We start from the raw sequence: 21,499 nt of genomic DNA, 5'->3' as shown, positions 1-21,499 counted from the left end.
AGCTTACCACCCTAGAGACATTGGTTATGCGGGATGGAAAAGAGTACCTCACCCTCTGATTTTACCACTCCCCATTGCTCTTGCTTATAAATGCAGATGGCAAACGATACCACTTAAAAAACCAAGTTGTCGAATCAAGAATCACCGTTTAGGTTACAACTTCCCTCGTAAAACAAAGGTCATTTCCTATAACCTTGGCTTTAATGCTTCCCAAATAGTTTCCCCCACCAGGCCCCAGGCACTGTATTTGAGCAGGGCAGCTGCTCTGGGAGTATACACTCCAACTTGATGACCGGTTTCTATCAAAGAGAACTCAACCCTATGGAATTACCAGTGTGGCACTTGAATTTCTACAGAGCATTGAGAAGCCTGGGCAGGGCAAAGGACACTTGCTATTCAGGGTTAGTGAATATTGAACAGAATCTCAGAGTATATTGAAAGTCACGTTTATTTATTTGACATATAAGGTTGTTACCTCTGCACTTTTTGATTTGTAAAATATGAAGCATTTCATAAAGTTGGATCTCACAGTTCCTGTCCCCAACTGCAGGCAGTTTCCTCCCACCTGCACCAGCTCTTTGCCCCCAGCTGCTTAGAGCTTTCTTGCTGCAAGGATGGTATTTACTGTCTTGTGCTAACGAGGATGTTGGTGATTTTCACATTTCTTTGGCTTATGGCTTGTGACGTTATCACCCTGCCCTGTGTCTGCTTTCTTTCAGATTTTAGATTTCTGACATTCCAAGAGGTCTTTATGGACTGTTGTTTTTCCCTCTTTGCTCCTCCTTTGGTAAAATGTAGAAGAGAATATTCAAAAGCAGTCCCTGGAGAGCTTTGGGAAAGCAGTAACCACACATCTCCTAGGCAATTTTAGATCTTTGGTTTTGTGATGAGCCTTAATGAAAGAGATATGCCTCATAATCAACATTAAGTTCAATAACCTTTTTTATTGCCTAAAAATGATAAGCCAAATCACTTCAGCTCTGACCATGATAAAAATCCAAATGCATTACTAAAATAAATACTAACCAGCAGTGTCAAGACTAGACTTGGGTAAGGAGAGGCACTTGCCTCGGGCACAGAATTTCAGGAGGCCTCAAGAAAAACATCAAGAAACCCCCAACACCTCAGTAATCAAGATAAATTATATTTTAATGCAATAATTTTTAAATTAATGCACAAATTCACGATGAACAAAATATCAAAATTTTAAATAGGATCAGTAAATAGTGCTTTGCCAAGCCATACTGGAGCCTTAGACAAGGGGAAAAATCAGTAATACCAATCCTATATTTATGTAAAATTTTGATTTTTTTTTATTAGAATTTTTTTGCATCAATTTTCATTTATTTAAATATTGCACTAGGATATTATGTCTCTTGATTACTGAGCTTCCTGGTGTTCCCTTAAATTTTTGCACTTAAGACAAGGGCCCCACTTAACATCACCCTAGTTCAGACCCTGCTAACCAGAATGGCAGTGTTAGGGAAATAAAGTGGCATAGCCCCTCCTCTCAAAATGTCAATTCAGGGGTGGGGGGATATGTATAGTTATGTTTAAAGTCTAGTTATCATCTTTGGGGAACCGCATCTGTAATTTTGGCCCTGGTTTGGCCAAAAATGGTAGTCTCCATTAGAAAGCATTTCCTAAATCCAAAAATGGAAAAGTTGTCTTTTTGTTAATTCTGTCTGAAGGTATCATATTATCAAAATCTATTACATCTTAAAAAAGAAGAAGAAGAAGAAGAAGAAGAAGAAGAAGAAGAAGAAGAAGAAGAAAGAGAGAGAGAGAGAAGAAAGAAAGAAGAAAAGAAAGAAAGAAGGAAAGAAAGAAAGAAAGAAAGAAAGAAAGAAAGAAAGAAAGAAAGAAAGAAAGAAAGAAAGAGAAAAGAGCCTGTTTAGGAAAACTCCTCTAGTTCAAGTCATCAAAAGTTTCTCCTTCCACGGTAGTTTCCTCTGGCTCTTTCCCTGTTAGTCTTGGCAGGAGAGGGCCTGTGAGGTTTCTTACGGTATTCCACTTTTGTCCATCCTCCTTCGCTGACTTTGCTCTCCTCTTCATTGGCTCTTGAGTCAGTCTCCGTGTGTAAAGGCATCCCTGGTATGGTCCTGGGTTGGTGGCAGTCATTTGGGCTTCTCTTGAGGTCAGGTGACTGCTGAGTATTGAGTGCTGACTGAGAAACCCTGTAGAATTTTCCAGAATATCTCTCTCGTGAAGGAGTGGAATGCTGACTCTTCCCGCTATACCTTCCCCTGGGAGAAGAACTGAGTGATACGCTGCCACGATCATATTTGTTCTTGCTCCTACCTGAGTATCGACCTCTCTCTAAAGAGCTGTCAGTTGGAAGACTGGAAAAGCCACTGTCCCTGGAGTTGAGATGTAGAGAAGAGAAGTTTTTGGTTAGTCCGTACTGAGTAGGAGAGGAGCTTCTGGATTGGTTGATGGGTGTAATCTGTTGATACTTAATGGGCACCTGGGTCCGCCTGACAGCAGCAGCGTAGGAATCCTGATCATTGAAATATGGGAAGAATTGTGACCCCAGAATGGGATTGCTCTGGGAACACTGTAGAGAAGTATTGGATGCAATCTGCCGCATCCTCAGAGTATCCAGCCACTGGCGATCAGCACCTGCAGAGGAAATGGAAATGAGCATCTTTTAAGCCACAGTAAAGCTGCATGCCTAATTCATAAGCCTGTCTCAAGAGAATTCAAGCCTGCTTGGGATGCTCCGTGCTTTCCCATTCATAGAAATCCTAGGCGAGGGATAAGGACATATCCTTCATTATTATAAATTCTTCCTTAAAAATAAGGGCATTTGTACTGAGTCTATGCTTGGCATCGTTCCAGGGGCTTTACTGACATGATCTCATTCACTCCTCTCAGTAGTCTCAGGTAAGTGCTAATAATCTTACTCTGTAAACCAGGAGACTGAAGCTTGGGGAGGTCTGGTCGCTTGCCCAAGGTCACTCAGCTAATAATTCCAGCATTTACAATGCATTTACAATCCCATCTTCTTCCCGCTCAGCCACATCCTCACTTCTAGAAATTGCTGTTTGCGTGTGTTTGGATGGTAGGGGCATGTTTAGTAAACGAAAGGCTTTTTGCTAACGGGCACTTTTAAATCCTCAAGAACCCTAAATGCAGATAAAAGAAATTGGATTCCAGGGGTTGAGACAGCTGGGGATTGTCTGGGAGAAAGACAGCTCGTGTCTCCAGAAGAGAGATTGTGAGGTTCAGGAATAAGATATGGGTTTTTTTTTTTTTTTCCATGAAAAATGAAGCCTCATGGCAGACAGGAAGAGAAGGTAAAAGAAAATGGTAAATAAACAAGAACCATTTAGGAAGCTCTGTTTCAGTGGATAAGCAAGTCACACCTTGGATCTTTACTGTCTTCCCCAGGGCCTGAGTCACATCTTTGAGTTCCCTCCTAGTCCTCCCTGAGCTGTCCTCGCACGCTTGCCAGGAGGTTCTAGAGAGGAACAGAGCATGCTCACTCCTGTCTCCAGCAAGAAGCCCCTGCCTCACTGCTCCGCACAGGGGACCACATCTCAGAGGTGAGTGACTTGTCCCAACACAGGTGACCTCTTGTGTCCAGACCCTCCTCACAGCTTCAACCAAGCCACAGTGCCTTCTTGCCTTCCTCTTGACTTCTCTAGAATTTTAGCTACTACTTTTTTTTTTTTTTTTTAAGATTTTATTTATTTATTCATGAGAGACACAGGTAGAGGGAGAAGCAGGCTCCCCGTGGGGACTCGATCCTGGATCCAGGGATCATGACTGAGCCAACGGCGATGCTCAACCGCTGAACCACCCAGGTGCCCCTGAAATTTTAGCTTCTACTGGAGCCCTGGCTTTGTTGGGTGGTCCGCCCCTCATGGGGGCCGAGGGCATAGGGGGTGAGGGGGTGGGGGGGAAGCTGCCCGCATTCTGGCCCTCGTGGCCAACTTTGGCCTGCGCAGATGCAGAGGTGTCGTGGTGAGGGATGGACAAATTGCTCAGTTTCTGGCCAGAGCAACCTGAGGGGTCGTCTGCGGGCCGGGGAGGGGGGGGCAAGTCTCTCTCACCCCTCCACACCAGAGCAGGGAAGGCACGGGCCCCTCCTGTCCTCTGCTCATTGCCATTTCTTTATAGGATGGCTATGACTGTGGAGGAGCGAGGCCCAGGTAAGGCGACATAGTGAGGACGGCAGAGTGGAGGCAAGGAAAGGTTTGCTCCTCTCCCTCCACGCGGGTGAGCCAGCTTCTCTCACTGCACTCGAGCCCAGCCGTCTTCGGGTCGTCTTCTCCAGGAGATAGCACATTTGATTACAGTTAAAACCCGTGGTTTCAGAACTTTCGAGTGCCTACACCGCTGTCCCTCCCCCCAGTTTCTGACTCTTCTGGTCTGGGGTTGGACTTGAGAATTTGCATTTCTAACAAGTTCCTATTGGTTCTGAGGCTGCCATTCCTGGGACTACACTTTGGTCCATTTGGGAGGAAGCCGGTGGAAGTTGGATTTCCTGTTACTTGCAGCTAAAACATATATCCTAACTGATCCGGGTGGTGTCCTTTGAGTTTTTACATCAAAAGGGAAAAAGAAATACGAGGAGGAAGGAAGAGGGGAGGCAAACCAGGTAAAACCGGGGTAAGCCAAAGGGAGGTCACTCCCTCCTTCTATCCTACAACCTCTCCTGTTCATAATAATCAGAGGGAAAGGTTTGTCTAAAGCCATCCACTGGGAGATTGAAGGCTATTGACCATTCCTAACTCTCTTAGAGAAATAATTTGCTTTCTCACCCAAAATTTAGATTTCAGAGAGGTGCAGAACACCTGTTAGACATCTGCCCATTGTCCTCTTTGGGGAATGTCTAGCCTGTCTCCACTCACATAGCTACAGTTCACTGCACACTGTGTCCTCACTGCCTGTGTCCCCCACTGGGTACTGCCACCTACCACCACCTCTTCCTGCTGGCAGTGTTAATTGATCCAGAGGAGAATGCTTGGAAAAAAACAGCACAAATAAGTCGTACTCCAGGGAGTCTGGAGTTGGGACTGATAAAGTATTTGGTGATTCTCAAAGTGGTGGGATTTGTGTGTTTTTTTTTTTAAGATTTTATTTATTTATTCATAGAGACACACACAGAGAGAGGCAGAGACACAGGCAGAGGGAGAAGCAGGCTCCATGCAGGGAGCCCAACGTGGGACTCGATCCCAGGTCTCCAGGATCACATCCAGGGCTGCAGGTGGCACTAAATGGCTGTGCCACTGGGGCTGCCCAAAGTGGTGGGATTTGAACCATGTCAACTTCAAGGCAGCTGGCACCTATTTTGTGTCATGTGGGTTGGGAAACAGAAAACTAGCTTCTAGTCAAAGAGAAATACACAGCAGAAGTCGAGAGAGAAGACCCCCACAGATTTCACAAGAGTGTTGTAGGGATCAAATGGGATCATGGCTATGAAAGCCCTACAGAAGTAAAATATGCCCTATAAATATTCATTTACTGGGAGGGGGAAATTAGTACAGTAAGAAGTTCTTTTAAAGGCATGATAGGAAGACGCATGCAAGACAAGATGGTTGAATTAGCAAACAGAAGAACTTAGAAATGCAGTGTTCTGAGAGGGCAGCTAGTGAGAATCAAGACCTGGGTTAGTCACGTATAGAAACAGCATGATGTAAGGGGTGTCTGAAGATGCATTTCGTGGCTGAGAAGGCTTGGTAACCCCAGTTCAGTCATGGTGGCCAAGAATACCTTCTCATGATGAATGTGAAAGAAAAGAACTTAATCAACTGTGTTGACAAAGGCAAGCAGGTCCAGCATGCTGTCAAAAATTTTGAGTTCTGAGGATTCTCAGCCCCCTGGTTGATGGACATAGAAAAAAGCCTAGTCTGCTCGGGAAGCCAGTCCTACAGTAGAGGACATATTAGCTAGGGTCGCATAACTCAGTGATACTAGCCATAGGGCTACTTTGTTTCCATGCTACCAAAGAACCTTCTGATATGGCTTTTCAGGTGTATTTTCTTATTGGGAAAAACAATGCACTGATCAGAAAACATGTACTTCTGGTTCCTTTGGCAGGTGTAATTCTCTGGGTAAAATTGCATGGGGGTTTATGCATCCAACTCTCACGTGCCTGTTAGCTCGTTGTAGTCCTGCAGAGCCTATCTCTGGGCTGTACGGACTTTCTGGACCTGCAGAGGTGAAGGTCAGGACCTCTTCCCTGAGTCTACCAAATAATGACCAATTTAACAGCAAGTCAGCTGGCTTTCCCCTATGTAACTTCTAATTTGTTTCAGTGTAGCATCTGTAATTACTGTCACCACTGTCCATCATACGCATTTCATGTTTTCTCTTTCTCTATCCTTCCTCATCTTTATTTCTCCCCTCTCCTCTTCCCCTCTCTTCCTCGGGAATCTCACTTCCCCCATCATTCTTACACTTTGATGTATCCATGGTGTTCAGGACTCAAGAAATTGCCCCAGTCATACCACTGGCTTCATAGGAATGTTTGCTGGATCAATTTTGGAAACTATATATGTGTATAAATGGACGAATATGTTCTTACTTACCCATATAACATAATCATTAATTTTCATCTTCTATCATAGTTATCCAAATACTGAAATTTATTGTACTATATTCCTACTTATAAGTCCATAAATACTGCCGTCCATACAGTCTGTTTATAAAACCAGTTTTCTAAAGATAAAAGAAGGAAGTCTTATTATATCAGAAATCTATGTCTATTTACAGACTGGCACTTATCCCTGGTATGAGAATTTAATATTTAAGTTTTTGGAGTCTGGCATATATCTAACTTACTTGAGTCAGACCTGCTTCTAGAGTTGCCCTCTGAGTTGGGAAGTAATGTCTGAATGGCAAGTTGGACAGCTTTCACTTCATCCTGAGGTTTCATTGTACTCCACTGAATAGAGTGGATGTGCTTCGTACTTTTTGGAGCTCTAACATCACTCTGTTAAAAAAAAGAAAGAAAGAAAGAAACTCACGACCAACAGCTCATGTTTATAAGATAGGAAGAAAATAAAATCAAATTATCACGCCACTTCAGTTTAACTCCTTAGAACACTATTATCATAATGCACTAGGTGAAATGTTTGTACAGTTTGCCTAAATACGGTAATTTGATTAAAAGGAAAGTTTTAACTAGTTTATTCCTTAGTGGATTATAGTAGTTCAAAATGTGGTTGTCTTCTCTCAGAATGTATTCTATTTGGCAAATCTCTACTTACCTTTCTGTTTACTGAGCAATGAAAAACAGTTGTTTCTTCTGCTTAAAGCACTTGAAAACAGACTGAATATATAAATACCTCACCACTATTTTGCCCACGACTGCCTCGGATCATCTTGGGAATTGGGGGACTGTGGGCAGCTTGGTGGACTAATTATCCCTATGGAGGGTGCACAGTAACAGATGCAAACGTGAGACAGGATAAGGAGTTAAGAATAAGGACTAGAAAAAGGAGAGGACACCTTCTTGTCCTGAAGCCCTTCATCCCCACGTGTTACAAATCAGATTCAAAAGCCTCTCAGGCTTCAATATAGTTATGAAAATATGTTTTAAAAATTCTGAAGTGACCATTCCAGACACAAGTGGCACATCATCACAGACCATGAGAAGGAGGAGGAGGAAGAAGAAAGCAAGGAGAAGAAAAGAATTTGGTGTGGTATGTCTCCACAACTGAGGCAGGCAGAGATGAAATCTGGCTGTTAGAACTGTCCAGTTACTAAAAATAAGGCTTATCCTGCAAAGTGGAGACTGGTCAACAGATTCCAGAATAGTCTAGATACCAAATTCCTTAGGACCAGTCAACTGTTCTTAGTTAGGTTTTATGTCCTACAGGCAACACTTTGACAGTTAATGCTGTTTTTCAGACACCTTCTCCCTGATAACCTGTGCTCCCTGGCTGGTGAGGATAAGTAACTGCTCTAATACTCATTGGCTTCCAGCATCAGGTCATCCTGGATAAGTGGGGTGGCCAGGGTCTGGATTTCTAATGCCAAATCAAAGCTAATCTGGCAGCTCAGAAGATCGTCACAATGTCACAGTGCATAGTAGTCCAATTTGAGGCTGAATTCCTTCATCTTTTTTTTTTTTTTTTAAGATTTTTATTTTATTTATTTATTTATTCATGAGAGACACAGAAGGAGAGAGAGAGAGGCAGAGACACAGGCAGAGGGAGAAGCAGGCTCCATGCAGGAAGCCTGATGTGGGACTCGATCCCAGGACTCCAGGATCATGCCCCAGGCCGAAGGCAGGTGCTAAACTGCTGAGCCACCCAGGGATCCCCGAATTCCTTCATCTTACTGCTGGGAAGGGAACGAGTAGGACAGCTGATGAAGAGTGGAAACTGGATTTATAGTCAGAGAATCTGGGTGTGACTACACTGACTGTCACTGACTACCCCAAACCTCAGGGCTTCCTTCCTTCTTCCTTCCAGCTGCCAAATGAAGCTGATGCTATCTGTCTTTCAGTATTTATACAAAGTTAATGAGATAAAACAGGTGTAGGTTTTTATTACAGTGCCTAGATCGTGGTGGATTCTTACTAAATGCTTCCTGAATGAATAATTGAATGAATGAATGAAATGCATGTCCTTTTGATGGCAGATGCACACTGATATCTCCATGTGTAACAAGACTGTGCTGTTATGTCTTCCCCTCCACCCTGTTTCTGCAGGATTTCTCTACCTTGTAGAGCATATGTCCCACCAGCCATGAAGATATTGCTGATGTAAAAAACATATTTATGTTTTTTTTAAAGATTTTATTTACTTATTCATGACAGACACGGGGGTGGGGGTGGGGAGAGAGAGGCAGAGACACAGGCAGAGGGAGAAGCAGGCTCCATGCAGGGAGCCCGACGTGGGACTCCATCCCAGGTCTCCAGGATCACGCCCTGGGCTGAAGGTGACGTGGGACTCCATCCCAGGTCTCCAGGATCACGCCCTGGGCTGAAGGTGGCACTAAACCACTGAGCCACCCGGGCTGCTCTAATTACGTTATTTTAAGCTGTCTACTGCTTCGTGTTGGCTTCATGTTGTGTTTTTAGTAAATCCAGATGCATTGCTGTGACCCTGTGAAGCTCTGTGATCTGGCCTGTCCATGGCCCAATAAATATCCTTGTCGTTGTCCTCTGTGCCTCAGGAGCTTGGGTTGCCTTTCCTCTGCTGTTTCTTGCTGCCTCCTCCTCAGAGGAGTCTTTCCCTAACCACCCAGTCTCATGTCCCAAGTCTCACTATTTTCACTTACCACTCTTTACTTATTTATTTCCTATTTATTATCAGTCTTCTCTCACTGGACTATAAACCTCAAAAGAGACGACCGATTTAGTCTATCCTAACTATACAACAGTAACTGTCAGTAGGTATTTGCTAAATATATGAATTTTAATTTTAATAGCATATTTTCTTAAAGTATCAGCTTTTCTACTTTTCTATATATAAAATATATAGAATCTGCTTGGGATAGCAGACCTCTCTGCCTACCAGGTGATAATAGAAGTTGTGCTCTATCCTTGTGAAGAATCACTGATGTATCCTCACCCCTACACTAAGCACCAAGAAGGCAAAGCTCTGTTTCGGTCTTGTTTGGTCTCCCCCAGTACCTAACATGTGGTATGGCATGTGGAAGATGTTCAGTATTAACTGATGAATGGATGAATGACTACTTCAGTCTTTATCCAGGTGAGAATATCCTGTTCTCTTTCCTTACCAACATTTTGTTAGAGTAATTATGTTAATCTTCCCATATTCATGTTGGTTAAATAGTTTCTCTTCTAATTTTAAGCCCTATGAGGGAGCAAATAAATTCCCACTGAGAAACTGATGGTAAAGCCACCAGCGCCCACCCCTCCCCAACACCAAGCTTACCTCATAGGTGACAGTGCATTCTACGGTCTGATTTTCCATTATTCCTACAGTCCACTTCTCCATTACGAATGGGGGCTGAAAAACAAAAAGTGAGGATGGTGTAGAGCCTGCCCTGCTATAGCATGTATCCTTGAGGCCAGCTGTGCCATATGCAATTGGCATATAGGGCATTATGTCAGATATCATGAGAATCAGGTTGTTGGTTCACATGTGATTACTCACAGCATGCTAATGTTTTGGAGGCTGGTTTTCACAAGGCATCTTTTTCTATTATTATAAACAGCTACTCTTAGTCCCACAATTTTCTCTTCTCTGATACACCACTCAATCCTATCATTAGGTCATTATTCATGCTAATGTTTTAAAGCATCAGTAGAAAGCTTTCTCATGTATAAGAGAAAGCCTTAACAAAATATAGACCCAGACATGCCTTCCTTGGGTGCAAGTGGCTGGGTTAGTGGCTTCTACAACTAACCTGTATGTGGGGCCATCAGGCTGTGTGTGCAGATGAAACTGTAGTGACATTTCCCCACTGTATTAAAACAAAGGATTAATGAAGAAGCCTATGCCTTTCAAGGGGAGAAGATGTCACTCCAAAACATATCACTTTGGCATGCGGATTGTATTTTCAGCTGATGGTCATCAAAACCCAACAGACTCAAGAAAAACTTTTACCTCTTCTGTAACTGCCTTAAAGAATTTAGATAGGGCACCTGGTCCCGAAAGAGAGCTATTATCAGAGATAACTTTTTATCTGAAAGACCTATCTGCATGGCAAGGCAAGCTTCTAATTACCAAACATCTGCTCTTCTTATCTTCCTGTGAATTGCCTTCCTCCCCTTTGAAGCCCCAGGCCCCTGGCTCATTCCTCACCTCAGGATGGCATAGAAGCCTCAACTGCCCTACTTGCCCTTGAGTCTCATATCTTTGGGGCTCCTGTCTGTATGAAATTAAATTCTTCTATTAATCTATCTTACGTCAATTTAATTATTAGACAGCAAAAGAACTTAGAAGGAAACTTTTTCACTCTGACACCTTGGATCCTATTTTAGTTTTGATGAAAATGGTCTTTATTATAAGTGAATCTCCACTCTCTTAACCACCCTCCACCCCTTCATTCTAGTTTTAAGGTTGCAAATGACTGACTGGCCTTGAGACGGGTACAAAGCACGTGTGATAGAGATTTAGCTGGGCTTTTTTTTTTTTCCTTTTTTTTTTTTTTTTTTAAATTAGGATTGTTATGATTCTGTCGATGTTAAAAAGTCTGCAGATTTTAAATGGTCTGCCCCAATCCTATTTTTCCTATGAGCCCAGTTAACGTTGGGGTGTGATTTTGCGGAAGATGTGGTTCTTAGGGAGTGCATATGTGGCATTATACCAGAAACACCTGTATTTGGCTTTACAACTCTACCCCCTCATTTTTGCTGTGAGCAGCTTCCCTTTGTTAGCAGGCAAAGACTAGGATCTTGCTTCTAAATGACAGAGGTTGGGGGGAAGGAGCAAGTATCCGTCCAGTCTTCAAGACTTCAAAACATAGTCCCAACAAATGAAAGGAAAGTTAAAACCAGAGCATAACCTTTACAGATAGATAATACCATTGAAATAACTCTCGGTTACTCAGAAGATTCCAACAATGAATATCAAATCAATTGACTTGATGAATACACTTGTAAATTAAAAGGACTTGGATGCTTAGCAATCTTGTGCCTGGGAAGGAACACATTTGCAAGTCTAATGCTGTGGCTTTGAAGACTCTTCACTTCCCCACTTGTGTTTATACCCAGGTTCTTCTTTGCTGCCACCCCATTTTCTTTACTTGAACCAAACACACAGTTCCCAGTGTACTCAAGAATGGCTTATGTGAAGTTGAGAGTGACTGTCCAGTGGATAACATGGCTAGTTACCTGAGTTGTTGACCTACTACTGAAGTCACCTACGTATTTTTTTCAGTATTATTGGACAGAACTGAAGGTTTTTTTTTCCTTTTTGAGGAGAAGCTAAGCATTTCTGAGTCTGTCTTTTGCATTTTAATAGGCATGCTTCTCCCACTGACCCTAAAGTAGTGAGGTGTTCTCTGGCCAGAGGTGTGAACTCAAGGAAGCCAGGAAGATGTCAATATGTGCCTCAGTATATAACCCCGCCTCAGTCCATCAAGAAAGTGAAGACAACCAAGAAAGCTTTCCTCCTTACAAGTTTTTCAAAGTTTAAAATGACCCCAAATTTGAGGTAAATATTTTCATTATTACCATTTTCTTTCCTTTAGTAAGTGATGGAGTAAGTGTAAAGAAATAAAGAAGAAAATTAAAAAAAATAAAAAAGGACACTTTTTGTAGTACTTTTTAGTTCACACAGCATACGTGGAATTTTAACAAAAAACTATTATGATCTCAATCTGCTAAATAAAATGTGCCTTTCAACAGCCAGCTTGAGGCCGAGCTGATGTGAACATCGACAAGCACAAAAGCACACTGCTGGGGGATTTTAATGTCTTTGTTTGATATCTGTGAATTCAAAAAAGCTTTTAAGCCGTAAATAGAACCCTACCTTTGTCATCTTTAAAATCTCTGCATCAGGTAGGTTAGTGTTGAATGTCACATCTTTGATGTAGGTTATTGCAATTTCATCCCCATCCATCTCCATATACATTTTCCACTTACAATCCTGGAATTAAAAGCAAAATTATAAAATTTCAAAAAGTAAAACAGTTTGTTTTAGTCTCAATGTTTTATAACACATGAAGTTTTCTGAATGAACTATTATTGAAGCATTTTTTCCCGTTTTCAAAAAAAGGACATGAAATTAGATCTCTTTATATATCTAAATAACCCCCAGTTAGTGCAGTCTTGAGACATAACTCATCAGTATAAATGTTCTATCATAGGAGTTGCAAACTCAAAATCCTAACGGAGCCAGGTGGATAATAAAAATGAGTAAAGCCAGGCAGTTTCATTATAGAGCGCTAAATTGTAATCTTTCAAAGTAGACCCATTTAATTTACATATTAAACATTGTCGGAATATTTTTTCATTCACACAAAGAAATGTGGACTTGCCACTTTGAAATATAAGGCCCTCTTGATCTAACTTTCACTTATTCAGTATTGATAATAATACGGGCTCAAGAAATAGCTCCCTTTCCTCTTAACAGGAAGGAAAACTGCAAATGTGAGATATGGTGACTGATAACTGGCCCATGTGTTGGGGAACTCCCCACATTGGGAGAGTTAGGATTCTGGGGATCTAAAGGGCATCCACCTTAAAGGGACAGCTGCTGCTCAGCCTCTGTTGATTGTCCCCATGTGGGAATATGAGCTCAGTCTTGCTAGGTCCTTGATATTTCATGAAAAGCTGGATATCTGGATTTTTATGGGAAACCTCTAGATTTTTTCAGTGATGTTAATTAATTTTTCAGTAAAACTACCATGTAGTGAAAAAGTATGCTATATCATTAGTCACCAGGGGAATGTAAATTAAAATGTCACCACAATGAGATACTACTATATGCCCACCAAATGGCTAAGATTGATAACATCAAATGTTGGCCAGGATTTGGAGCTACTGGATTGCTGGTGGAAGTGTAAATGGTACAATCACTTTGGGGAAAGTTTTGGCAATTTATTATAAACCTATATCTGTATTGTATACACATAACATCTATTTAATGGCCCCGAAATTCAACTCATAGGTTTTACTCAAGAGGGATGAAAAATGACTTGTACAGTGTTGTTCTGAGCAGCTTTATCATAATAGCCAACCCCTCCCCCCAAAACAAAACAAAACAAAACAAAACCCTAGAAACGGGCTGAGTGTTCATCTTTAGGAGGATGGAGGAACGGTGATACATTTGTAGAATGGAATGTTTCTCAGCAATGCAAAGGAACAAGTCACTGATGCATGCAACAACATGGATAAATCTCAGAAACATCATAGTGAGTGAAAGAAGTCTTATACAAAAAAAGAACATATTAAGGATTCCATTTATATGACATTCTAGAACAGAGAAGACCAATCTGTGGTTTGGAAAACCAACCTATGGAAAACATTGAGAAAAGTGGTTGCCTCTGCAGATGGGGATTGAGTGGAAAGGGGCATGGTGAGACTTTCTGGCAGTGCTAATACTCTTCATCAGGGTTTGGGTTACATAGGCATATGCACTTGTCAAAACTCAGCGAATGTATACTTAAGATGTGTGTATTTCTTACTGAACTGTAACATATTGAGGTATTTAGGAGGAAGTGTACTGATGTCTGCAGATTACTTTGAAATGCATCAAAAAGCAAGGACTGATATATGGCTAGAGTGATAGGTGGACGGGTAGGTGATAAGGCAAGTAAAATAAAATGTTAATGGCTGAATCTAGGATGTGGGTATAGGAAATATTGTAAATATTGTAAATATTTTTTAACTCGGCTGTATGAATAATTTAATATTAAAAATATTGAGGGACAAACATGGTGTGTGCAATTAAAAGGAGAAAGAAGCTATGTCTTTGGACCAAATTGGACTCTTGGACCATAAATTCACCTCCTCTTATTTGAAGAATGAAAGATTCTGAGAGGTTAACGATAATGTGCCGAGCACCTTACATGCTGAAACTAGAAAAGACTCTTAGTGGAGTAGACCTGGAATGTCTCCTGAGCAAGCTCAGACAAAATTCTTATGGAAAAGCACTAACAAAGAAGCTGTTGAAAATCTGTTGGCTTCAACAGAAAGCAGGGGAGCTCAGTGTTTTAGGAAAGCTTCTAGACAAACTGCAGAACCAAGCAGGGCCCAGGCCTGAGGGGAGTGACCCTCTGCCCAGCCACAGTCACAAGATGGAGAGCCAATTAGTGAAGGGAAAGGTCTATTCAATAATGTGAAAACTGGGCTCTTGGCTAACAGAAGTCAAATGAGTCGCTGAGAATGGACAAATCTCTCAGTATTTTTTTGTTTGGGAGCCACTGCTGCCTGGCAACGTGGGCCCGGAGATAACTGGACAGGATAATGACTGGAGTCATGATCGCTCTTCTCTTGAAATGGCAAGAGCCTCCTCAAGCAGTGGCTAGAATGAAAAGCCTTAGAGAAGAGGAATTTATTTCTATCTTTTGCCTCTCTGGTTTTTGGAATTAAGTTAGTCAAATCACAGGTGAAAGACCTCAGGTTGTGTGTAAATGCCTGGTTCCCTCTGCTCCACTGTTACCTCACAGCCCCAGAACTTTCCTTGACCTCACGCCTGAGATCAGACCCTCCTGTGCACACGCTCAGAGCAGATCTCCGTGGAGAAGGGGCTGGCTGGGGGGAACTCACATTTGTGGAGTGCTTAATCTGCTCCAGGCATGCTGCTGGGTTACTTACATTGTGCTGTTTTGTTTGATGTCCACAGTAAACCCTGCAAGTTAGGTTTATTTTCCCCGTTAGGTGAGAAACATGAGGGTCGGATAAATAAGGAACTTTCCTAGGCTTTCCTGGCCAGTAAGTGGTGGAGGTGGGATTATAATAGTGCAAGGCTGTCTAGCTCCAAAGTTGAAGGGGCCACCCTTAGGGAAGGGCTGATGTCCTCTCTGGATGGTTTTCAGAGCTCCACAACGAGGCCAGCTATCCACAACAGGCAAGTGGAGAGAAGGACCAGAGAAGATTTTGCTAATACAACCAAAAAAGCTAATGGCAACAGGTCTTTCCCTGTAGGAACTGCTTCCCTGTTCCCCAGAGTCCAACTTGGCAAAACAAGGATCCCTGTAATAGGGTTACAGAGCTTTTCCTTGTCAAATTTCTTATCTGAAAGAAAGGCTTTTACCTAAACCATAAAAGATAGTACAGAAGCAATAAAATGATACTCAAAGGCATTATACGACAAGGGGGGCCTTATCCACTTCATTAAATTAGGAAGCTGTGTGGGAAAGGAAAAGAATATGCAGCGTTCACCTAAATTATTAACTTAATCTGTCAGTGCCTTGCCATCATTGCTAGGTGTTTTTCAGGGCATCTATGATTTCCTGGTTGCCTAGTTAAGAAAAGTACCCCACAAATAAAGTCATGGAGTTCTTTAAATTCCGCTCAATTTCTTATTACCCTCAGGTATTCCTGGCATTTTTGCTACACATTGAGTCATTAAGTTGTCAATGAGCATTGCTCAAAACTACCAGGAATTAAACAAGGTATTGAGTTCCACAGGACCCAACTGAGACGGGAGGCCATGTAATGAGTTCTTGACCAATCGATCATTGAAAACCTTTTCATAACAGTAAGATGAATTAAATCATCAAGAACATCACTAAAAGCAACAAGTCCACGTATTTAGGGGCCTAATATAGAATCTTACATGCAAAATTGCTACCCTTTCCATTTCTTGGTAGCAGTTGGGACTGGGTCGTGGGAATATGGGCTCAATTTAAAAAAAATTCACTTTTGCCAGGGTGGCGTATTGATTTTGGCTTGATGTGAGTGACAGAAATGTGGGTATTGATTTCTGAATCGGAAACATTCAAGAGTCACTTTGGACGTCTTGTGAACAGCTCTCAGTCCCGAAAGGCAGAAGTCAAAAGCAGACAGCTCTGTATCTGAGAGCCCGTGGGGGCCCTCCATGGACTCCCTTTCCAAACTATTTCACCCCTGGCAGTCTGAAATGGCTCCATTACTTTCTCATTTGGTTTAAAGTGTTGATGACTATTAAGATAGAAATAATACGGAAAAGAGATATACAGAAAAGAGGTATGCATTAAGCCATTACTGGAGGAGTCAGGGGGATAGCATGGAGTGAGGTGAAAGAGGACAGTTGGAAGTCCAACTCCCTGAGTTTGAATCCCAGTTTTGTCCCTTCTCTTCTTCCCAACCTTAGCCAATGTACAACCTGTTTAAATCTCAATGTTTTTAACTCACAAGTGGGTTGTTGTGTGAGGATGAAATAATATAAATAAAGTACTCAGCACAGTGCCAGAGCCAAATGAGCAATTATAATTACTGTTACTAATATTAGTTACCAACACAGCTCCAGTGAGTATCAGACTAGCGGGCCCACCGTCTAGCAGCAATCTAAGGTTGGAAATGGGCCAGAAGTTGAGTGAGCTTTCGTAGGCAGGATGGTCCAGCGTGTTTAGAAAAGGGGTCTGGCCAGAGCAGAAAGGCTGGATCAGAGCATCTTTCTTGGGCAGGAGTTTAGGGATCCAGAGGGTACTGAGTAAGTCTGGTGCCAGGGAATTATCAGTGTTGCAAAAAGGAAGAAGGTGTGGCCAGTGGCAACATAACGACTGGTCTTAAGAGATAAATAGAAGGAAGAAACTTGTATGTTCTTACAGAGATGGATTATATCACACCAGTTCTGCTCTTTCTCATTTCAGCAGATCCTAATGGAGCCCCACCAGTGGGAACCACTGGATGTCTGGAGGACAGTGGCTATGAGATGTGATTGACAGCCCGAGTGCCCTGTCTTGCCAAGGAAACCGAAGCATAGAGAGATGAGGTAACTTGAGCAGGATGACACAGACAGCAAGACGTGGAGTTCAGAATTGATCCTAGGAGGTCTCTTGCTGCTGTAATGAGCAGGTTTCCAAACCCTCAGTCTTCTCTGAATCCTGAACTTTTCCTTGGTACGGGTTCACAAGAGTAAGAATTACAGTACAGAGGAGTCCCATCTTCTAGTGTCAACAGACAACAGTCCAGACTGTCGTGGTGAATTCCTTTGTAAGTCTCCATGGCAGGGACTGAAATACGGAATCTCTGATGAGTCCAACATAGCCTATTTTCCCTCCCTTATTGACAAAGGTCCTTGTTAAAAGTGCAGATGGTGCCATTCCACCGTCTGTATGCTTCTTTTCTTGGTTTATCTGGCCAGTATTTGGAGTCGCACACATTTCCCTCCAGTCCTGGCTCAGGCTGAGTGGCTAGGCATGACTTCTGCTTCCACTTCCATCTGGTTGCACAAGCCAATCATGGGGACAGGTCTGAGTACTGTGGATTTTTGTTTTCATAGCTAGATACCCACCCAAGAGGACATTCTCAGTATTCAAATTTGTATCTTGATGAACATTTCAAGGGAATGCTACTACTAAGCAGTAGGAAAAAGACACTAGCACAGGAGTGGTGCTGGGCCCTGGGATGTTCTTTGCTTTCAATAGCAACAAATGATTATCCACACCTTTCCACTCACTGGATCATCTGCCTCTCAATGCAGATCTACAAGACATGAATGGAATTTTGTTGGGAAGAGGGGAGTTTTTGCATTTGCAACTGATGAAAAGAATGACAGTTCTGTTGGGTGCCCAGGATATGTACTATTTATCTGGGCAGCTGCTGAAATACCTGGATAATTTTAGAAGCAAGTGTGTGGTTAATGGAGGAGGAGAAAGCATTCCATTTGCACCGCTTCTGCATTGCCAATTATGTTAAAAAATTTTCTGAATTAAGATTACTGGCCAAGTAAAACAGAAACTCTTAACACTGTGAAGATAAAATCCTAAACAACACTCAGTTAATGCTAGATTAAGTATCTCTTTGTGAGAAATCACTATTACATTCTTTGCAAGCTGTTTAAAATTCTTTGGAGTTCCAAGCTAGTACAAGTGATGCCAAACATAGACACCCCTTCTCCCTCCCACTAAAAAAAAAAAAAAAAAAAAAAAAAAGGGAGGGAGTACAAAGAAACGATCCATATAGAGGTAAATTTCACAAATAGTAAAAGGGATTGAAGATAGCATGAACTTAAATATTGTTTCAAGTTCTGGGCAGTTCAGAGACAACAATCAATCGATTGCTCACACTCTGTCTTGCTCTCACTCTCTCTTTTCCTACCAGTTTTATTGCAAATATAAAGAATCTAGGGCCAAGATTATTCAGGATGTTTCAGAGGGAAACATATCCCACATTAGGCTGTTAGGCTCCCACAGCTTACTTCTACCTGAACATTACAGGCAAAAAAATTTTTTGATGTGTTTTTTATTGAGGTGTATACTTTGCAAGCAATAAGATGCACAGATTTTTAAGTGCATGTTCAATGAATTTTGACAAATGTATGTACCAGTGTAACCACTCAAACAAACTAAATATCCCCACTACCCTAGAAAGTTTCCTCATGTCCCTTCCCAGCGGATCCTCCCCGCACAAGTGGAAGTGGCCACTCTTCCTGTTTCTATCACCATAGCTTATTTTTCCTGCTCTAGAACCTGACAAAACTGGGACTTTACAGTATGCATTTGCATTTGTTTGGCTTCTTCACTTGGCATGATGTTTTTGAGAATTGTCCGTGTTACTTAATCCTTCCATCCTGACCCTGTTGTCGATAGCCCTCTCTCTATTTGACAGACGAGTAGACCGAGACTCAGAAAAATGCAGAGATTTGCAGCGAGTTTAGTACATTTAGGTCCTGGGCATGCCTGGTCTAATGGTAAAGACATCTGAGTTTCAAAATCCTATCTCCATCTCCTCCCACCCCCTCCCATGGGTGGAGAGAAAAAGCGAAATCACCAGGGATTGCTCAAGATTCTAGCAAAGAGGCCCCTCCACCTCAGAAAGGCCTGTACAGAGGAAACATTTTCAAGTATGAAACAGAGGTCGGAATAAACTTTTTAAGATTCAAGAGGGGGGAAAAAGGGAAAACTGTCTCCTAGCAGGTGACTGTTGGAAAATATAAGAAGTAACATAAGATGAAATAAAAATGCGGTAGAAATGTTGCTCATGCTGGTATTAAAAGTAGTAAGATGTTGATGATTTAGGCTTCCGAAGGCTCCTTTACAGGCGTTGCTATTATGTAGCTCAGCTGCTGAAACCTGCTGTTTTAAAGGCAGGAGAGTGGAACATCCCGTGATAGCACCTGGGTTATTTATCATTATGGATAACCCCGCTACTCTCTATTTTATTATGCTGGCTTTAAAAAGAAGATAATGCAAGTACGGTTAATTTGCTTCTCTTCTTTATCTATACGGTGTCATGACCCATCACGGCTTTGTCCCACGAGATTTGTTTTTCAACCAAAAAGAAACCCACAAGAAGCTCTCCCTAAAAATTCCATTAATAACCTCTTTCAGCGCGTATAGGTTGCAGGGTCTGGAACTAAGAATGTTTTAATCTCTTCAGCAAAACAATGTCTCATAATGATGTACAGGACTATTGCTGTACTGATGAAGAATCATACATAATTCAGCACCTTTCACTTGGCACCACTGTGATGTCCTCATTAGCTGTGGCTCACAGTGTCTGTCAGATGGTGTCCATGCGAACGCAGGCATTATATTGTCTTTGAGATGTGCAGCTGCTTCCATGACACTGCCAGTATATAAAAACATGACGCCGGTTTGTTTTATTTAGTGCTCAACCTTCCAGTTTGTAAAAACAAGGCTGACACAGAGCCTGACATGAGGCAGTGAAAATAATTAGCTCTCATTTTCTCAGCCTTCTATTTCCTTCTCCCCGCTGTGTTCTCTTTCCACTAAACCACCACATGTCAGTCGGAATGGGAGGCAATTAGCGGGCTCATTTCAGTCCCCACAACTGTGCTGAAAAGAAAGTATTTATGATGGCACAATGAACAGCTGAAAGATTAAATAACATTTGCCTTTTGAAAAGAAAATGACTTCTAGCTAAATGGGCAATTTTTGATTATTCTCAAACAAGCTTAGAGTAGTTGGTTTTTAAAATACAAGAAAGGAAAATGAGTCATTTTTAGGTGAAAGAATCAAATAAAACTTGACACAGTAATGCAAATAACTGATGTTTTATTGCAAAATATGTAAATGCGTTATACCCTTAACAATGGCTTGTGTCTAAGGCCAGGGCAGATTGGTGCCAACTAGACACCAGTAGAGATAAGGTTGTTATATTGCCTTTTGGGGGGTTGCTGTTGGAGTTACGTAGGAAAAAGGGACTTTAGGGATGATGTTAAAATAAAATGAGAGAAATCGAGTGAGACATACTTTCATATGATGCATTACACACTTGACTACCTGAAATGGTTCAGATGTTAGCTGACATGTTTGGAAAGGGCTTTTTAGTTTTAGGGTTTAGGTTTTTTTTTTTTTTTTTAAACGCCATTTAAAATTGGAAGGTACTAGGTATTCATCTTGGTGGGGTGGGGGGAGTAAGTCTTGCTATTGATTTTTGAATAATTAAGAATCTATTCTCAAGACCGGTTTTCTTAACCAATATAGACGGTGTTCTAGCTTACCTAATTAGTGCTTCAGCTTTTTTAAATGCTGGTAAAAGGGCTGCAAATTGACTTTTACCCAGGACACTCAAAATATAAAGACAGTTCTTCTGACTATTAAATTTTCTTTCCTTCCCATGATTTCAGAGGTGATGCAAAAAATTATGACTTTTGGGGAAAAAAAAACCCCAAACACTGGCCTAGTTAGTAGGCATTGTTTACAAGATGAGCTGTTCTCAGTCCAAATCCTGATGTCCAGGATTGATATGGTTGTCCGACATCTTTGCTTTTCCGATGCGGTGCTTTTAATTTCATTTCAAATGATCAGTCCCAACTATAGTTGGTTATTTTCAAGACCTAATTTTTGGGTCAGAAAACACAATTCATTGTGACTTATCAAGGTCTTCTCTCTGCAGTGATCCTCAATGGCTTTGGAAAATCTGTTTCTAAAAGCAAAGATGTCCTCTATTATGATCAATTGCGCCTGTCATCATGGAGCCAACAACTATGACTGTTGGAACATTTTAAAA

The 21,499-nt window shown here is 41.7% G+C and overlaps 1 protein-coding gene across 3 annotated transcripts in view; it reads right to left on the bottom strand.

The window, feature by feature from the left end:
• Positions 1 to 222: 222 nt before the first annotated feature.
• The window catches only part of MAP3K20 (mitogen-activated protein kinase kinase kinase 20), a 175,227-nt gene continuing 153,950 nt past the window's right edge, over positions 223 to 21,499 (bottom strand). For 2 of the 3 annotated variants that reach the window (XM_041721845.1, XM_041721844.1), the window contains exons 17-20: positions 12,405 to 12,521; positions 9,861 to 9,935; positions 6,793 to 6,943; positions 244 to 2,622 (exon numbers count right to left, since the gene is read on the bottom strand). In XM_041721845.1, the coding sequence (XP_041577779.1) occupies positions 1,922 to 2,622; positions 6,793 to 6,943; positions 9,861 to 9,935; positions 12,405 to 12,521 (1,044 nt within the window). In that variant the 3' untranslated portion in view covers positions 244 to 1,921. Of the gene's footprint in view, positions 2,623 to 6,792; positions 6,944 to 9,860; positions 9,936 to 12,404; positions 12,522 to 21,499 lie in introns of all 3 variants that reach the window. The other variant, XM_041721846.1, reaches the window with a different exon arrangement.

This window comes from Vulpes lagopus, chromosome 11 (assembly GCF_018345385.1).
Source record: "Vulpes lagopus strain Blue_001 chromosome 11, ASM1834538v1, whole genome shotgun sequence".
Classification (NCBI taxonomy): domain Eukaryota; kingdom Metazoa; phylum Chordata; class Mammalia; order Carnivora; family Canidae; genus Vulpes; species Vulpes lagopus.
Note: the sequence above shows the minus strand (reverse complement) of the source record. Positions and strands in the feature narration are given on the sequence as shown.